The sequence below is a fragment of the Benincasa hispida genome, chromosome 12 (assembly GCF_009727055.1).
Source record: "Benincasa hispida cultivar B227 chromosome 12, ASM972705v1, whole genome shotgun sequence".
Lineage (NCBI taxonomy): Eukaryota > Viridiplantae > Streptophyta > Magnoliopsida > Cucurbitales > Cucurbitaceae > Benincasa > Benincasa hispida.
Window position 1 is genome coordinate 33,104,966 of NC_052360.1, and position 19,977 is coordinate 33,124,942.

The 19,977-nt window shown below is 35.9% G+C and overlaps 1 protein-coding gene across 3 annotated transcripts; it reads right to left on the reverse strand.

The window, feature by feature from the left end:
- Positions 1-3,061: 3,061 nt before the first annotated feature.
- LOC120067059 (translation initiation factor eIF-2B subunit beta) lies at positions 3,062-18,263 on the reverse strand. 3 transcript variants are annotated; one of them, XR_005478918.1, is made up of 12 exons: positions 18,034-18,262; positions 17,901-17,957; positions 17,643-17,797; positions 17,059-17,346; positions 14,095-14,224; positions 11,904-12,011; positions 11,431-11,533; positions 11,183-11,308; positions 10,879-11,072; positions 10,435-10,557; positions 3,472-3,617; positions 3,062-3,350 (listed from the first exon to the last, which is right to left on the reverse strand). XR_005478918.1 is itself a non-coding variant. In XM_039018440.1 (11 exons), the coding sequence occupies exons 2-10, from the start codon at positions 17,951-17,953 to the stop codon at positions 10,461-10,463; spliced, it is 1,254 nt and encodes a 417-aa protein (XP_038874368.1). In that variant the 5' UTR covers positions 17,954-17,957; positions 18,034-18,263; the 3' UTR covers positions 3,096-3,617; positions 10,430-10,460. The 3 variants fall into 3 exon arrangements, 2 of the variants coding, with proteins under 2 accessions (XP_038874368.1, XP_038874367.1); XM_039018440.1 differs by having other exon boundaries at positions 3,096-3,617; positions 10,430-10,557; positions 18,034-18,263; XM_039018439.1 differs by having other exon boundaries at positions 3,096-3,617.
- Between the last annotated feature and the right edge of the window lie 1,714 nt (positions 18,264-19,977).

Genomic DNA, 19,977 nt, shown 5'->3' on the forward strand with positions numbered 1-19,977 from the left:
GTATGAACGATCGAGTATGATCGAGTATGTTCGAGCATGATCGAGTATGATCGAGTATGTTCAAGCATGATCGAGTATGAACAAATATGATCGAGTATGATTAAGTATGAATAAATATGATCAAGTATGAACGGTTGAGTATGATCGAGTATGATTGAGTACGATCGAGCATGATCAAACATGATTGAGTATGTTCAAGCATGATTGAGTATGAACAAATATGATCGAGTATGATCAAGTATGAACGATCGAGTATGTTCAAACATAATCAAATATGAACGATCAAGTATGATCGAGTATGTTCAATTATGATCGAGTATGGACAATCGAGTATGATCGAGTATGGTTGAGAGAGATGTGAGAAAGAGGACTACCGATACACGTGAAGTGGAAGAAAAATGAAACGTGACATACGATACGCGGAGGAAAATGAAATGATGAGATACAAAACACGGAAGGAAAATGGGCCCACAAACAATTCAAATTGATGAGATAGGATAATGGGATCCAAACATTGAGATGATATACCAACCTATATTATACCATCTCATGTTGGACCGAGACAACCAAAAATAACTTTAATAAAAAAGAGATTATTTAGTCAAATGTTGCCATCTTAAATTTTTGTCTTTTAGCATGTTTCGATTTTTCTAAATGCAACATTCAATAAAAAAAAAAATGGTGAGTTCCACAGTTTTGACATTCGATAAAGACAAAAAGAAAAAGAAAAAAAATCGCTATTTTTACAAATAGTTTCAAAACTTTTCTTTTTGCAAATATTTTCAGAAGAGCCTTATTTGTGCATTTAATCCCCAATATGTCTAATAACGATATCGATTATTGCTATTCTCCCACTAATTATAGTCATTCAGGTAATTATGGTTCTCGTGGTTATAGTGATGAATTTAATACATCGATCTATATACGGAAACCATTACTTTTTTATCAAGTCGATAAAAATTCATGCTTAGAGCCTATATATTATTTACATTCTTCAGAGCATCCTCATTTGAATAGAACATGGTTTGATCCAAGGTATCCTCCCATTGATAGCATTTAGGTTAATGTTGAGACTCATGGATGACATACTTCCAATTATTTTAGAAATTTTGAAGATACAATAATTTGGAAGCAATATTGTCATTATCAAATCAATCATGTTAATGTTGAGTTACTATCTCCTAGATCATCTTTTTATTATTGAATCTTGTATTTGACTTTCATTTTGTATGACCTAGACTTTGTCAATGAAATATTCGGTTCATAATTATTTTTCGATCTTCATTATTATCTATTATTCCACTACCATTCATACATGATTTCAAATTATTGATTTATATGCTTAAAGTCATAATTTATTACTTAATAAGTTAGTTCTAAAATTTCATTAAAAAATTTCACAATATTCTTACAAATTTTCATGATATCCGTAATTTTTTCTGAAATATCCATCAATATTTAAATATCTGTTCATATATCCATAAATCTCACTTAACGATACATACACCAATGACGATATTTTCGTTCTTGGATCTAAGTCAAACATTATTTAAAACAAATGACTTGAGTAACAAATAACAATACACATAGAATTTGAACAACATTTGAAAAAGATTGAATAACTGTAATATTGTTATTTTTTTTGCTTTTAAAACTAATATGTGGTTAATTTTGCATTAGAACTTATTCGTATTAGATAATATATATTCTTTATAATTATTCTTTTATATATTTCACATGTCATATACCTTTTATATTACATAATTAAATTACATTTAAATTATTAAAAAAGATTAAAAAAAAACCTGCAGGAAATAGAAATTAAAGAAGATTCTTTTCTTTCGAGAAATCTGAAACAAAAGTAGTTATCAGACATATTCTTGTTTTTACTCCTACAAATACAAAAAACAAAAGATAAGAAACAATAACATTATCAAATGAGGCCTTACTATTATGTTATGAAAAATTTAGAGAATTAGCCTACTACATAAATAATATTTCACATGTTCTAAAAATTTGTAATATTTCATAACTAGATTTCAATAACACTTTGAGACATCTATTTGCTGTTTGATAGGTTCTCTCAATTTTTAATTTCATAATATTTTTAAAATATATATATATATACATATACATATATATTAATTCCGAATGTACTATTAATTATATAAGATTTTTTTTTGAAAAATCATTAATTATATTCTCTCATCAATCAATTTTCAAAATATTTAATTCTTTCTTATCATTTTTAAATTTAAATTTTATTTCTATTATTTATTAATTTCAATTGATATTCATTTAATATAAGATACTTTAAATTAATGTTTTTCTTATTTAAAATTTCATTTATTTTCTTTCATATTCTTAATTAAAAAGTGATCGCCTCTCTATTGAAATCTAAGTATATGTCAGATATACTAGTAATATATTGAAAAATATAAATATACTTTCTATATACCATGATTTAGTTTTTTTATATGCTTACAAGTATATTGAAAAAGGTAAACATACTACATATATTAATCAATATATAAAACAATAAATCATACAAATTGTATTGTTCATATACTTTCAAATATACCCCAATTTACACCCCAGTTGATTTCTAAAAAAATTCAAATATATAATACTATATATGTCAAACATACATTATTTCAAAGCTTCTTGCCAATTTTTCTTTCATTTATGAAGACAATATTTTTTTAGTTTATGAAAAAACTTTTTTTATTTGGGTAAGTTTTGAAAGGATACCATTTAAACTTTATTAACATGCTTCTTTTGATATTAATATTATCATATAAATTTTTTTAAAATCTTATTGGTAAAGAAGGCTAAGAAGGTAAATTAGACCCAACTTTGGTGTAAAATAATAGCCTATTAGGCTATTCATGTACAAAATAAGAAATTTTAGACAATGGTATAATCTTCTACAAGCATTTAATATATTTTATTACAGATTAAATTAATAAAAATATCCAACTCTTATAAAGATTTCAAAACTACCCTCGACAAGCCATAATAATAATAAATAAATAAATGAAAAAAGGAGGAAAAAACCTCAAGAACTGAAGGCTTCTAACTCATTTGCAAAGATATAAGTTGCAAGAGTTCAAAACAAACGCTGATTTATGAAGAATGAGACATTTAAATAATCTATGGGATCATCTTAATGATATTGCCTATTTAGAACTCATTTCTACAGGAACTCTCAACATGGAATAATGCTTGGGATAAAGAGAGAAGAAAAAAAGAATCACAAATGATAAAAGTTTCTTGTGCAAACTGCTAAAAGATCTTGATTTATCTGTGATTCATTGATTCTGGCAGTGATCTGCAGAAACAATTCTGGCCTGAGGCAGCAAAACAAAGTAACAACAACAAAAAAGAAAACACCATCAATTTCCATTGTTTTCACACCAACACCTTCAGCCCAGCTAGAAAACTCTGCAATAAACACAAAATTGCCAAAACCTTGTAGCTTCGTTCAGCCAACTTTGAATTTTTTTCTCTTCTTTTTCTTTCCCTTTTCTTGAAGCTAGGATGATGGTTTTCTACATGGTTAAGGCTAAAAATTTATGATTATTCTCATCAGCTCGTTTGTATTGCTAACTGCAACCCTGAAAAGATTGACAACTGAAAGGGTCATTGGTGTTTATGAAAAGTGACATAAGAGAAGCATGAAAGTGCACAATATCCAAACTGGAAAGACTGTACTCTGTTAGGATAACTCCTAATAAGAACACTCTAACAACCCAGAACACAGAGAACACTAAAACATAGAAATATATATTGCAATATCAATGAATGAATTATAATATATCATATCCTTTTGAGATAGCTACTCTCTTCCAAATTCCCAAAAAGAAATCCCAAAAAATTCTTCTCTCCTTTCAACCCCACTCCCTCTATGTATAACTAAAATCCCTAAAAAACTTACTACCTATATTCTAATATGCTGTTACACACCCTATATTATACACTTATAAGAGGAGGGGTAGAAAAGGTATTGCACCGGTCACATTACCTGCTGAAACGGTTAGATTCTGCTCCAATAATAGGACCTGCCAATGCTAGGGGAAGATTCTTGAGGGGTCGGGCATTTTGAGGTTATAGAAAAGGGTAAGGAGAGGATGAGGTAGGGAATATCTAGGGTGAAAGCTTCTGTGGCTTCTATGGGCTTGAAAGTGCTGGTTTGTCTCTTTTGGTTCCTTGATTTCTATAATTTCTTGTAATTTGGCGCTGCTGTAAGTTTTCCCTTGAAGTGTATAAATAAATACATCTAGAGCTCGCTCTGTTTCTTGGGAATAGCCTTGTTGGATATTTTCTTCTCATTGTCGCAAGTTTAGATACCTCACAAATTGGTATCAAAGCCATTCAACCCTGGGGCAAACAAGGGCTATGGCGCAGAAACAAATGGAAGAGCAAATGGACTTCAACGAGAGAAATTTCGCAAATGAAGGAAATGCTTATGGGACGCTGTAAAAACATCGGAAACTAGCTGAGGAAGCCCAGGAGAATAATACCATGCGTAGGGGTGAGGAATCCGGCGCTCGGACGGGACACGACTCAAGCTCAAAGGGAAGGTCAAAGTGGTAGTCCTGCTAATCAGACGAATAGAGGCATGGACAAAAGCAAATCTAAACGACTAGAGATGCTGATTTTCTCAGGTGAGAACCTGGAATCTTGAGGAATATCACGTCGAACATTATTTTGAGATCCATGAGCTGAATGATACTGAGAAGGTAGAGGTCGCCGTGGTAAGTTTGGCTCCCGATGAAGTCAATTGGTTCCGATGGAGTCACAATCGCAAAGCTATTACCTCTCGGGAAAAGTTGAAGAAGAGAATGTTTGAACACTCCAGCCCCACTGGAGAAGGAAGTTTGGAGGCAAGGTTGATCAAGATCAAACAAGATGGTACATATTTGGAATTCATGAAGAAGTTTGTGAACTACTCAACTCCCTTGCTGGACATGGCAGAGAGTGTCCTCTGTGATGCGTTTGTGGAGGTGTTGGAACCAGCCTTATAGGCTGTTAGTTATCAACAGGAACCCTTCGACCCTGGAAGAATGTATGCGAGAGCCCCAATTAGTAAATGACAGGAATATGGCTTTGCAGTCAGCCCCAACCGAGTTAGGCATATTTGGGCCATCCAAGAAAGAGGCCCAAAGCCTAAAAAAAAGAAAGTGTGAACGATAAAAACTTGACGAATGGGCATGAAGCCCTAACGATGAGGCAGTTCTCAATACCAGTGAGAGGATCTGTAATGGCTGTCGGATAGTGAATTTTGAGAACGATTGGATAAGGGGTTATGCTTTCACTGCAACGAAAAGTACTCGTCGGGGCGCTGATGCAAAACGAGGGCAAATCCCGAATTAATGTTGTTCATTATGAACGAAGAAGATGAGGAAGAGGAGACCGAGGTAGAGGAAGAAGGAACACAAACTGAATTACAAGCAATGGAAGTTATCGACATAACTGAGATAGCATGATGTTCGATGTTTGGGTTTCCCACCAAGGGCACAATGAAATTAAAAGGATCAATTAAGGGTAGGAAGGTGATTGTATCAATAAATTGTGGAGCAACCCATAATTTTATTCACAAGAAAATTGTAGAGGAATTAAGACTACCAATCACCGGAAACAATGCTTTTGGGGTAGTAATTGGGAACGGCATAGTGATTCAAGGAAAGGGGAGATGTCGATCAGTAGCGATCAAATTCCTAGAACTCGAGATAACTTTTGACTTTCTGGCGATTGATTTAGGGCAGATTGATGTGGTGCTAGGGATGCAATGGCTTTGTACAACAGGATCCATGGGAATACACTGGCCCACCCTCACCATGGCGTTCATATCTGAGGATGCATCGACATCCTTAGAGGAGATCCGGTATTCACAAGAGCAGAGGTGTCCTTAAAGGCGTTGGCAAAAATTTGAGAGGAGGACGACCAAGGATTTTTAATCGAGTTTCAGAACATAGAAGTTGAAGAGAATAATGATGTATTACCCGAAGAGACAGAACGCGATAAGGAAGACCTACCAGTTATGATCCAAGCATTGTTGGATGAAAGTAAGGACATGTTTGCCACTTCAAATACATTGCCTCCCATACGAGCTATTGATCACAGGATTTTGATGAAGGTTAGAAACCTGTTAGCGTGCATCCTAACAAGTATGGTCACACCCAAAAAGAAGAGATGGAAATTTTAGTGGGCGACAAGCCGGGACTAATACACCCTAGTCGAAGCACTTATTCAAGTCCAGTTCTGTTAGTAAGAAAGAAAGATGGTGGATGGCGTTTCTATGTTGATTACTGAAAACTGAATCAAGCTACTATATTGGATAAATTCTCGATTCCAGTGATTGAAGAATTGTTGGATGAATTAAATGGAGCAGCAATGTACTCAAAGTAAAAAATAGAGCTCAAATATGATTATCACTAGATAAGAATGAGGGATAGCGACATTGAGAAGACGGCGTTCAAGACACACCAATGCACCAGCCACCTTTCAATCACTCATGAACCAGATATTTCGTCCTTTCCTATGTCAATTTGTGCTAGTATTCTTTGATGACATTTTGGTTTACAACCCGATATATCAACTCATGAAACACACATGGGAGTGGTCTTCAATGTGCTCCGAGACAACAAATTATACAAGATCCAGAAGAAGTGTGTATTCTATCAATCAAGAATACAATATTTGGGGCACTGGATCTCTAAGGGTGTTCAAAAAACCTGATGACCTGAAAAAACCGATTAACCCAACCCAACCCATGCAGTTTGGGTTGAGTTATCAACTCATTTGGGTTGGGTTGGGTTGGGTTCAAATAAATGAAAATTTTATGGGTTGGGTTGGTTCATGGGTTCACCTAATATAACCCAAACCAACCCGAACCAGCCCGAACCAGCCCGAATTTATTATTAACTTTAAAAAATATATATTTTTTTTATGATTTATACCCCAATTATTTATACATATATGGATTTTAATTTTATTTAATTCCAATATTTTTTTAATAATTTATTCTTAACAACTCTTAAAATAGTTTCTTTTAGAAAGAAATTTTTCACTATATAAATTGAAATTGAGTTGTTAATCTTAATTCAATATATGAAAATAATTAAATTAGATTTTTACATATTTACCTTTTGCTTCTTTTTAGAACAAAGTTTTAAGTAAATGACCCGATTAACCCGAACCAACCCAACCCAAATATTTCATGGTTGGGTTGGGTTGGGTTCATTTTTTAATAAGAGTTATTTGGGTTGAAAAAATTTAAAACCCGAACAATAGGGTTGGGTCTAAAAAGTCTTTCAACCCAACTCATAAACACCCCTATGGATCTCCCAACAAGGAGTGGAAGCAGATGGGGAGAAAATAGAAGTAACGGTTCGATGGCCACAACCAAGGAATGTATTGGAACTGCAAGGATTCTTAGGACTCACTAGATACTATCGCCAATTTGTGCATAGGTATGGGAACATTGCAACACCACTGACCAAATTGCTACAGAAGAATGCCTTTGAATGGGAGAAGAGGCTACGAGAGCATTCTTGGAACTCAAGCAGGGTTGGCAACAGGGTCACGACAGGTTGGGGATTCCCCATCCCCGTCCCTACGGGGGGTATTTCCCTCCATCCCCGCCGGGGGAATCATTTTTTTTTATTATTATATATAATTATATATTATATATATTTATTTCTAAAATTCATATATATATATAATAATAATTGAGGTAGTGTCGAGGTCGGGGATGGGGCGAGGATACCCTCCTTGTCCCCGACCAAGGACCCAGTTATAATTCCTGGTTTGATCCCCCATCCCCAGCCAAACCGAGGATTCGATCGGGGCGAGGACTCGACCCTGCGGGGATTTTTGCCAACCTTAAACTCAAGCCATGATGACTGTCTTTGTCTGAGCCTTGTCATTTCTCTACCATTCGTAATCGAGACCGATGCTTTAGGGTATGGATTGGGAGCGATTCTCTCTCAAAATGATAAGCCGATAGCTTATTTTAGCCATAAATTGTTACCAAGAGCACAGGCCAAATCAATATACGAAAGAAAGTTAATGGCAGTTGTATTGGTCGTGCAGAAGTGGAGGCATTATTTGTTGGGAAATAGATCCACAGTAATATCTGATCAGAAGGCACTGAAATTTCTAATCGAGCAACGAGAAGACCAACCACAACATCAAAAATGGTTGACCAAACTTTTTGGATACGACTTTGAAATCCTATATCAGCTTGGGCTCCAAAACAAGGCGGCTAATGCTCTCTCACGAGTTTCCACACCGGCTGAGGCATACATGTTGACAGTACCAACTTTGCTCGATGTGAAAGTGGCCCTTAGAGAAATAGAACAAGATGATGAACTACAAAAAAATCATAGCCTCGTTTTAAAGCAAGATCCGGATGGGAAACCCAAGTCTTAGTGGAAAAATGGGAAGTTGTATAAAGGTCGACTGGTCATCTCTCGATCCTCATCTCTCATTCCATCACTTCTGCACACCTTTCACAATTCAATTTTAGGATACTCAAGATTCCTTCAAACTTATAAGAGGATGAACGGAGAGCTATTTTGGTAAGGGAAGAAAACCGACGTGAAGAAGTATGTTGAGAGTTGTGAAATATGCCAGAGGAACAAAATAGAGGCCTTATCCCCAACAGGTCTATTCCAACCTTTCCCCATTCCGAACTTGATTTGGGAGGAGCTGACGATGAACTTTATTGAGGGACTCCCGAAATCAGAAGGATATAATTCAATTATGGTGGTGGTAGACAGACTAGGTATGCCCACTTCATCAAACTATGGCACCCATTCTCCGCAAAACAGGTAGCTGATTTATTTATCATGGAAGTGATTCGCCACCATTGAGTACCTAAGTCAATCGTGTCAGACCGTGAAAAAATATTTTTGAGTCATCTTTGGAAGGAACCATTCACAATGATGGGTACAACCTTGAAAAGAAGCACAACCTTCCATCCCCAAATGGACAGACGAACGGAGAGAGTTAACAAGTGTTTGGAAACCTATTTGAGATGTTTTTGCAACAAACAACCTAAAGGTGAATCTGGTGGTAGCCCAAAATCGCATGAAAAAGCAATGGAGATGCAACGGAGGGAATTAACTTTTTCAGTGGGGGACAAGGTATTTCTAGAACTTACACCTTACAGACATAAATCATTGGCTTGTAAGAAATGTGAAAACTTAGCCCCAAGGTTTTATGGCCCATATAAAATCACAGAATGTATAGGAGAAGTGGCCTATAAGTCAGATCTTCCTCCTGAAGCATCAATTCACAATGTCTTCCACGTTTCTCAACTTAAAAAGAAATTGGGGCAAACTCGTAGAATCCAACACCAACCTCCATCACTAACGGAGGAATACAAGCTTCAAGTTGTACCAGAAACAGTATTGGGAGTGCGATGGAACAAAGAAATGGCAGCTAATGAATGGCTAGTCAAATGGAAAGATCTACCGGAGAGTGAAGCAACGTGTGAGTCTGTTTATGCCATGAACCAACAATTCCCTCATCTCCTCCTTGAGGACAAGGTGCAATTCGAGAAGGGCGGTATTGTTGCACCCCCTATATTATACACTTATAAGAGGAGGGGTAGAAAAGATATTGCACCGGAGACATTACCTGCTGAAACAGTTAGAGGAGATTTTTCTCCAATAATAGGACCTGCCAATGCCGTTAGAGGGGAAGATTCTTGAGGGGTCGGGCCCTTTGGGGTTATAAAAAGAAAAGGGTAAGGAGAGGATGAGGTAGGGAATACTAGGGTGAAAGCTTCTGTGGCTTCTAAGGGGAGAGAATTACCAGCCCTCTTGAAAGTGCTGGTTTGTCTCTTTTGGTTCCTTTATTTCTTTAATTTCTTGTAGTTTGGCACTGCCGTAAGTTTTCCCTAAAGTCTATAAATAAATACATCTAGAGCTTTGCTCTGTTTCTTGGGAATAGCCTCGTTGGGTATTTTCTTCTCATTGTTGCAGGTTTAGATACCTAACATATGCCTCTTCTATTAATCATACTGATATTCTACTAATAATCCTACTATATCTCTGCCTAAGGCTCTCACATACTCCAAGATGAATCAGTCAAAGGGGGTCTTTGCTAATATTGGAATGGAATTACTTCTGATTGAAAGATAACACTGAGTATGCAAATAAGAGAAAATAAGTCCCTTTCTCCGGTTCCCATTTCCAATATCAATATGTAATCATTGTCTTATTGATTGCAGCTTCGACATTAAAATATGAGCTTGAATTATTTTCTTCTTCTATATGGAGAAAAGCACTAGCTGTTAGAGGGTATTGGACCTTTACTTGATTTAATCAATTTCTACCGCATGTCATGGATATGGTATGGGTAGATAAGATATACCGAGCAAGCAATAAAAAAGGTTTAAAAGAGATGGGAAAAAAACCTTACATATATGATGAATGAGAAGGGAGCTGTCAACTGCCTGTAGAAGGCCTTCTTTTAATTACCAAATCATCAGCTGAATAATAATCAGCAATAAGCCGATACATGTATGATGAGTTATGGCCACCTCTGTCAATGAGACAAGGAATAGAAAATGAGAAACAACAGACATAAAGAAGATCAATATAACAGCATTCCCTTCTTTTCCCGAAGGAAAAATATCAAATGAAACCCAAAAATTTGAAATCAAATGTTTAATAGCAAAGCAAACCAAAGTATCTTGCTTAAAAATGTACTAATTGAATCTTTTAAGAAAATTAAGAAACGCCATCAATAATTATTCCCATGCCATTCCTTTTTATCCAGGAGTTAGGAGGTGAAGGAATGAAATTCAACAACAGCACAAAAAGAAAATCTTTTGAAACTACTTGAGAAAGGAGCTGGACTTACGTGTCAGTAATAAATAAACTAACAAGTGATGGTGGCACATAGTCAAATGTAGGATTGACTACATGGAGAAGAGGAGAGCCAGTGTTAGTTCCAAAGTCCATGCAATCTGAAAATTCACCAAAGTCCAGTAGCTCTGATGGGGACCTCAGTTCATTGAGTAGAACTTCGGGATTATGAGGATACAAAGGGCACAACTGTCAAATAAGTAACAGACATTTAGAAAAAATAATAACAATAATAAGTTATTTCCTAAATTTCGTGTAGAATTATAATAGAAGTAAATTTACGTGAAAAAGAACAGCACCTTGTGACTTCCAGCTAGCACGACGAAAGGAACAGCATGCCTTTTAGCTGCAAGGGCCACCATATTCAATCCGACTGGTGCCATGACACCACCATTTGCCATGACAGCATGTGCTCCAACTATTACCTTGCAGAACAGATTTGAAGATGATGCTATCTCATCAGTTGTCGTGTCCATCCCACTTTAGGCATAGGTTGAAACAAAATGCATTTATATATGTATACACACAATATGGAGCTACCACATACCATATTCACCCGGGAAATCATGGCAAAAACTGCAGAATCAGTAATAAGTGTGGTCTGTAAACCTCTTGTAACCAACTCCTTAGCAAGAAGATGACCCTGATATCTGTTGGAACATTCAGAAGAAACATGAGGAAGAATGAACCAAAAATATCTAAGTGTAATATAACCCAAAAGCTACAGTACTTTATGGCATGTTTGCACGTCATTTTAAATAGTTAAAATCACTTTTGTCAGATTCAAAATCACTTTCATACATGTCTTTAATCATTCTAAATCAATTTAATTTTTGATTTTACAATTTTAAACACGATTTTCATTCCATTAAAATTGATTTGAATCAATAAAAATATGTTTCGAAGTGATTTTAAATATAACAAAAATGATTTTAACTATTTTAAAATATCTTTCAAACATGTTTAACAAATATAAATCTACACCCTAACAGACAGCTAGCTTTAGCTATTAGCTCAGACCTTGGAGCACCCTCAGCAACAAACACCCGGAAGGACCTTTTCTTCTCCTTAGCAGCACAGAGAAATTCCAATACCGTTCTGGAGCTCCCCAAAGTTAATATTACCTCGCTGAAAATTTTTGGCATTCAATATATTTGAGGATAATGAGGTAAATTCTTAAAGAGGAAGTTTAAAATTAGAATTCCATAGTACAAAAGTCCTCTAACTTCTAATTGCATATTTCATATTGAAGTCAGAAACAGAGAATGATGCAAGTAAATCAAATACAAACTTACACAATAGAACACAGAATAAAGCTAATTTAATGATAACAAGAAAGGATGAAGGACATCCTCACAAGATCAACAAAATGTTGAATGCCTAACAAATTACTCGCTCTTCCTACTATATATTCCCTCAGACCCACAACCTCAAAATTTTTCCACAATAAAACCCCTATCCTTATTCATACACCATTAGATCACACCCAACTCACTCATTCTACATCCCTCCTCCTAACAAATGACCCATTCATGGTCTGAGGCTTCTATCATTCCCTGCCATCCACCAAACTTTCACCTTGCCCTCAAGGTGTAAAGCAGTGAATGATTACTGATGAGATTCCTCAAGTTGCTGTCCAGCCCACTAAATCAAAACCTCCAAGTCATGTGACGAAGAGTTCAAGCTAGAATAGTTGAGCAGGTAAATGGTTGGGCAGCAAATTTCCAAGCTTTGCATTGGGAAACCTAGAATACTAGGTGAGTCCCTGAAGTAAATGGTAGGTGCATCTTGTATGCCACCATTCAAATTCTTTCCAAGAACCTTGAAAGCCTTTGATAGCCATTTGATTAGTCAACCAATCATCACCTTTGGAGACTCTACATTTAGCAGCCACCACTTTCCTCTACAGAGGTACTTCTCACAAGCAAATCACCATAGACGTTAAGACAATTCAGAGGTTTCCAAGATCAAAAGCACCAAAAGAAATGGCTTACCCAACCATGTACCAGCAAACCAAGGTGGGAACCTCCTTCCTTATCGTGGCCTTACCAGTAAAAATATCTCATAGATTCTAAATTGACGAGGGCCATCTTTTTGGGCATGAAAAAATGGGGATAAGAAGAAAGGTTGAGTGAGAAGCTCGAATGCGAGTTAACCCACCACCTTTAGAGAGAGTGTACCTTTTCCTGAATAACAGCTTGCTTTGAATAATTTGACTCATTGGAATTCAAAACTGGATGTTCTTTGGGTGATCATTTAGAGGAAGGCCAAAGTCTGGGTCAAACCAAGAGTCAAAACCGTACCCCCACAATCGAAGCCAGCTCTTGAACTTGAATAGCTTCAAAATTAATATACAATACCTTTATTTGTTTGTATTCACATTTAAACCCAATAATAATTCGAAATAATTATTCTTAAGAGATTGAGGAATTATCCTTAGAGGTAGAAGATAAAAGAAAATTTTCTAATAGGCTGCTTTTCCCACCTTGAAGCCACTAATAATAAACCTCTCATTAGAAATCTATTTTTGAGTTGAGCAACAAGAGGGGATTTGAATCTAATCTTTTGTTTGAGGATACAATGCCTTAACCAGTTGAGCATAGCAGCGGGTAACAAGGCCATAAAGCCAGTTTATTTGAAAGCCTAAACCAAGAAGGCACGAATTAAATGACGGGCCCTTTTAGAGTTTTATAGATAGGGTAGGGGCAGCTTCATTCAATCTTTGGTCGTCCAGTGAATGCTCGTTCTGTATGCTCATGTGGATCTCTCTCCAAAGAAATCTATTAAAATAGTTTGTCGCAGGGATAAAAAGGAAATGGGAGCATATTCTACTTGCCTAATCTCTCAAGAAACTTCGGTCTTACAACTTTGGTTTCCCATTTTGAAAAAATTAGAAAACTTTTTTAAGTAGTGGGGAAAAATGCAATCATCCCCTCCAATGCCCAGCCTTTGATATAAGAGGCAACAATAGACCAACTTACCAAAAAGGAAATAAAGCACATGAAGACAACAGAGGAAGGTATTTGCATAAGGACATCTTGAGGACGATAAAATAATATACATTAAATCTACTCCCAAAGTTAATAACCTTTTACTGATTCAGTAAGTCATAATTTAGATGGCTTAGATCAATATGATTTTAAGGATACAAAAAGAAATTAATAAATAATAAAAAGCTTAGCTTATTAGGATTAGTTAACGTGAGAAATACTTCTGATGAATGTGCTCCACTGCTTGCTCGGCAATCTGTTCATGACAAGTTGCAATATCCTGAATGAGCTCATTAACAGCTTCAATTACATCATGCTTGAGTTTCCGACTCCTCGAACTTTTATCAACAGCTATCAATGAGAACAACTTGTTGGAAAAGAGCAAACTTGCATTCAAAGTGGAACAAAATAATACATCATTCATAGTTTCATCATTCATTCATAAGCTTCCCAAGTCTTTCAAACGAAGATATTGGAAAAGTTCTTTGTTCTTTAAATGTTTATCCATTTTCCTAGCTAATCTCTACATGTTTGTATTTGTCCCTTGAACATTTATTCATTTTCATTAAATCAATGGGAAGTTGGTTCTTGTAAAAAAACAAATCGGAAAAGAAATGATTATAATAAGTAATTAAATGAATAAAGAACCACTTCAAATGGCAAACAAACACATGAATAGATAAAAAAAAAAAAGAAAGATGGATAGAGTTGAAACACATGCACACTTCTGGATAGATTTTTGTTCAAAAGAAGTAGAAAGCAATTAAAATTATCAAGGACCCTACAACAAAAATGAAGAGAGAGGGAAATAAACAAAGATGGGGGTGAATAATTTCCGGCAGAAAAGATCCCTGGGTGCTAAGGGTTCCTTTGTGCGTTATCACTAATTCCCTGAAGAGGCTACTGCTCCCATGATCTCACCATCCATGTACTTATTAGAAAATAAATTAATCCTCGTCAATCATAATCTTCCTTCACATCTATACAACTGGACCTCCAAATATTCACATATAGGCATTGCAACCAAAATGGGTCTCAAATTCCAATTTACTCTAGCAGATAAGAAGCAGAACATTCCAATGATATCAATATAAAAATATATCTATAAATTTCAACTCACAACAAATGATTTTTCACGCTTAACAGTTATTTTTTTGGGGGGGTAAGCTTTCATTGAAACTATGAAATAATACAAGGGCAAACCAAAAAGAACAGGTGTCCAACACTAACTACAGAAAAGACCCAAACCAAAAAACAGAAGTCCAACAATAACTACATAAAAGACACAATCCAAAACAACAAGACAAGACCAATATCATAATTACAAAACAGTCTAGTGCCCCATGCCCAAAAGGAAGCAATAAATTATAAACCTCGTCAACTCCCAAACTTCTCTAGATTTCTAAATATTCTACTACGCTCCAACAAAATACTCCATAAAATAGTAAAGAAGCTTGCTTCCCACAAAACTGTACATTTCTCCCAAAAAGGAGAGTGAAAAACCACCTCCTCCAACAAAGAACACCCATCCCCTATTCCGAGCCTCACTAACCCCAAAAGAACTCCGCCACCCATCGCAAAGGTAGTTTGCAAACAGGCAGTCCCATAGCAAATGACTCAGATCCTTCTGATGCCTCCTGCAAATAATGCATCATTGCGAAATCATAGTGAAAGGGGAATGTCTTTGGACACAATCTAGGGTGTTGACTCTCCCAGTAAAACCTGCCAAGAAAAAACCTTAACCTCCTTTGGAACTTTTATCATCGATAAAGAGGAGAAGCCTAAAGCATCGAGAGGAACAAACCAAGCAGAATGAGAGGATAAAATGTTGATAATGGAATGGCAAGAGAAACCCCTCGCACGATCAAGGGATGACAACCTAACATCCTTCCTCCCAGGAAGGACAACGCAGTCACAAAGGATAAAAAGGAGCTATGCCACCTCAACTGACTGTATCAAACAGAGGGCAACAAAATCTCAAAGAAAATCAGAGAAGATTGGTCAGGTGAAGACAGCACCAAAGCCACATGATGCAACTTCTTATTTGAAAGAAAGTAAAGACGAGGAAATAAGTCACACAAAGGTTTGTCTCCCACCCACAAATGCTCCCAAAAATAAACACTTAGGCCGTTCCCCACAGAATAATTAATGAATTGAGAAAAAAATAGAAAACTTTAAGATATAAAAGTTAAATACACAATGTCCATTAGAGGATGAAGAAGCCAACTACAAATTGACAAAATGTCTAATAACAATCATTTGTCAAAGGGAAACAACGGATACAATGGATCTCCTTTCTTTGATTGGGGAGTTTGAGTTTAGACCATGGAGGAGGAATTTTTGTACTTGGAGCCCCGATCCAACTAGAGGCTTTTCTTGTAAGCTCTTTCGTAGTTTGCTCAACCCTTCCACCCTCCAGCAAACCTGTTTTTTCTCATCTCTTTGAAAGGTGAAAATCTCAAAAGATGTGAAGTTATTTACCTGGCGGGTAATACACAAATGAATTAACACGCTTGATCAGTTTACAAGGAATTTGCCACTTTGATTAAATCGTTTTGTTGCATTCTTTGTTAGAAGGTATAGGAAGTCTTAGATCATATCCTATGGAATTGTGACTTCCCGAAATCGGTTTGGAGGTATTTCTATAATACTTTTGGTTTTCAGATGGCCAGACCCAAAGACTACAAGGAAATGATTGAAGAGTCCTTCCTCCATCCATCTTTTTGCAAGAACGGAGAATTTGTGGCAAGTCAGGGTTGTGCTTTATTGAGAGGCTTATGGTGGAAAATGAACAATCAAATCTTTACAGTAGAGATGGATTTTCATGAGATGTTTGGTCTTTTGTTAGATTCAACGTTTCTCTTTGGGTCAGTCACAAAGGCTTTTTGTAATTAATCGTTAGGTCTTTTGTTACACTCTCTTTAACCAGATCTCCTCTTGTGGGCCTTTTTTATGCACTTGTGTTATATTCTCTCTTTCTTCCCTCATTAGGGGGAAACCGATTTTTCAAAAAAATTCAAAATCAAACATCGAGCAACACCCTCTATTACAACCCCCTAAATCAATGTTAATCAGACAAATCAGTAAATATTTTAGCCGTCACAATCAAATGTCTTCAAGCACCACATAGACCTTATTAAGTAATTGCAAATAAATACTAATCACCATATAACAAGGAAGCTCACATTTGCTTTTTCCTTCTGAATCACCTCCAGATGATGAAGTTTGATGAACCGATGTTTGATTAGGCACGTCCTCAAGAAGAGTTTGCAAGGAAGGTGGACGCAAAGTGCTTCTTGCAGCAGCTGCAACAGCAGCAGCTGAGAGGACTGGGCGATCATCTTTTTCACTGTCATCTTCATCATCACTAACTGCTGATAAGCTCAACCCAGCAATAGAAGCTGTGGTGAGAGAGAGATCCTCCTCTCTAATAATGTGCAAAACCCGTCTCACAATATTACCCACAGCAAGCTCTGCAGTTGTACATCAACATATAAATGCCAGTGAAAAGCTAATAAATTAGTAGATTTAAGACGAACGAACTAGCAGGTGATACAAAGAAAAAGGCTATAGACCACTTAAAGACACTGTATACAACAACATGGCCATGACCAAAGAATGATAATTGATAGGTGATTAACGATTCATTTTCAGCCTGAATAAGAAGCAGCCATGGAAACACATTGAATTTTGTAAAGGGTAAAATCCCAAACAGACAGACTGGGGTTTTCAGCTATAATAAACAAAACTAATAAATCAATATATCTACCAACAGGATTCGCAGCAATCAGCTGCTCGCCAACAGCTTTCACAGCTTCAATCAAAGCAGCCGCCTGGTTCGTGTAGGGTATTCGCTGCTGCGAAATGACAGAACGAAGCAATTCAGCTGTATGCTTCGCGGTGGCCAAGGAGCCCTCAATTTTACTGCCACAATATCATCACAAAACGAACTATTAAAAAAAATGTTCAAAAAACACACAGGCTACAACTCACTTTCCAGAAATATCAACAATTCCAAAAAACTAACCGCCTCTTAAGTTTGATAACGAAATCATTCACAAGGGCTTGCACGTCTGGCATAATCCTGAACGGACAAGAGAGAAAAGGCTCAATCTAGAAACTATACATAACGGAGAAAAATTGGTAACGCGTATACTTACAGCGAATATTGAAGAATGAAATGGGGAAAAAGAGGGTTGTCGCCGGCTACAGAGATGAAGAGATTAGAAGGAAACTCTGGTGTGAGTTGCAGCAATGGAATCTGAGCTTCGTTCTGGAACTGGAAGCCGAAGTTGAGATGTTCTTCAGTTCTCTCTCTTCTTTGGCCCTTTCTTCTTTCTTTATTCCTTGCCTATTTCGGGTTGTAATTGGAATTCGGTGGATTTTTGGGGCAATAGATTCGAGCCCCTTTTTTTAATTAAAATTTGTAATTTAACCACGTTGATTTTTTTCCCCGAAATAATTGATCAATTTTGCCCTTCAATTTTATCATAGTTCACCTTCAAATTTTGATTAAGCTTTGTAATCTTATTTTTAACTATGAAAATATTTCTTACTTTGTTTTAAACTTAAATAATTATGGCAAATTTACTTCTAATTAATTTTTTTTTTAGATAACTACTTAAAAAAATATTATCGTATTCAAGATATGTGCAAGTTGGGTTAAACACTCTAATAGTATATGAAACGTGTTATAGGGCTCAACTTAATTTGGTCTCGTTCATATGTTTTATGTGTTTATTGACAATTTGTTGGTCTCGAGCATAAAAAAGGTTATCGAGTGTTAGCGTTTAGGCTTAAATGAACCACTTCAAACCCTAAGTCAACATTTAGGTAAAAAAGGAGTCAAAATTATCAAAATGCCTCTGAGACTAACGTCACAACGCTCATGCTCAACACCATTTTTTGATAGTGATAGAGTGCTATTTTTGCATATATATATACATTTGGGTTATTTCACATGTATTTCTCTATTATTCGTTTTTACATATTACCTGATAAGGGATTTACACGTGTATTGTCTATTTCTTTTATAGTCTGATACTATTCTTGTTTATAAATACAAAGAACAATAACCATTTTCTCTATAATGGTCTCCTACATATTCTACATTTCTTGAGGTAACATGGAAACGCTCTCGAGCAGGAAAAACAAGAGAACGTCAACCTAAGTTGTAGGGCGCTAAAGTTTTTTTGACAGCGTTACATCATAGCCTTGCGGCGCTATCAGCTAGACTATAACTACTTTCTTTCTTCTTTTAGGTCAAATTAGACTCGATTTGACCTTCTTCCTCGATCATTTCTCACATTTTTCATTGATTTTACCTTTGTGTTCATCAATTTGGGTTGTAATTAGGTCATCATGCATTGCAAATTGATGATTATGAAGACTATATGTGGCTAAAGGTAAATTTCAAGCTTAGGGTTTGAGATATTCCCCAAATGTTATGTTGTGAGGTTGGCATTGAACCCTAATTTTTTTTACCTTGCTTGTGAATTCTCATTTTGAGCTTATACTTGTGAAGCTAGACTTTACAACTTCACGAACTTGAAGAATTAAGACTTGAGATTTTTGAGAACTCTAGAATCTACAAAGAGAAGATCAAACTATATCATGACAACATGGTTGCTTTGAAACAGTTTGAAGTTCGGCATAAAGTTTTTCTACGTAATTCTTGCTTCAAGCTTATGCAAGGTAAGTTTTGTTCATGGTGGCTTGGGCCTTTTGTTATTAATTTTTTCCTTGTGGTGCAGTTGAAGTGATGAGTAAAGAGACCAGACAGATTTTTAAGGTGAATGGGTACCATATGAAAATTTTCCATGAGGGTGACACGACTTAGTGTTTTGAAAGCTCCCTTCGACTGGAGCTACCCATATATGATCGATTAAGTTGAACTCCATCGAGCAACTAACGTTAAAAATTTGTGTTTCTTGAAGGTAGTTAGACATCAAATGTTTACATATTTTCGTAGTTTGAGTTTCCTTTAGTTTATTTCCATTTTTCTCTCGTAACCATCTCGTGCATGTCAAATTTTTTTTTGGGAGATTTTATGTTCCCTTCTAATTTTTGTCCTCACTCTTTATGTCCTTATACAATAAGGACAA

Coding starts and splice junctions, on each gene's coding strand:
- LOC120067059 (XM_039018440.1), bottom strand. CDS start 17,953: ATGCCAGACGTGCAAGCCCTTGTGAATGATTTCGTTATCAAACTTAAG. Junction 11,534..11,903: donor GTTGCTGAGGGTGCTCCAAG/GTCTGAGCTAAT, acceptor ATGTTCCAACAG/ATATCAGGGTCATCTTCTTG. Junction 11,309..11,430: donor TGATTTCCCGGGTGAATATG/GTATGTGGTAGC, acceptor CTGTTCTGCAAG/GTAATAGTTGGAGCACATGC.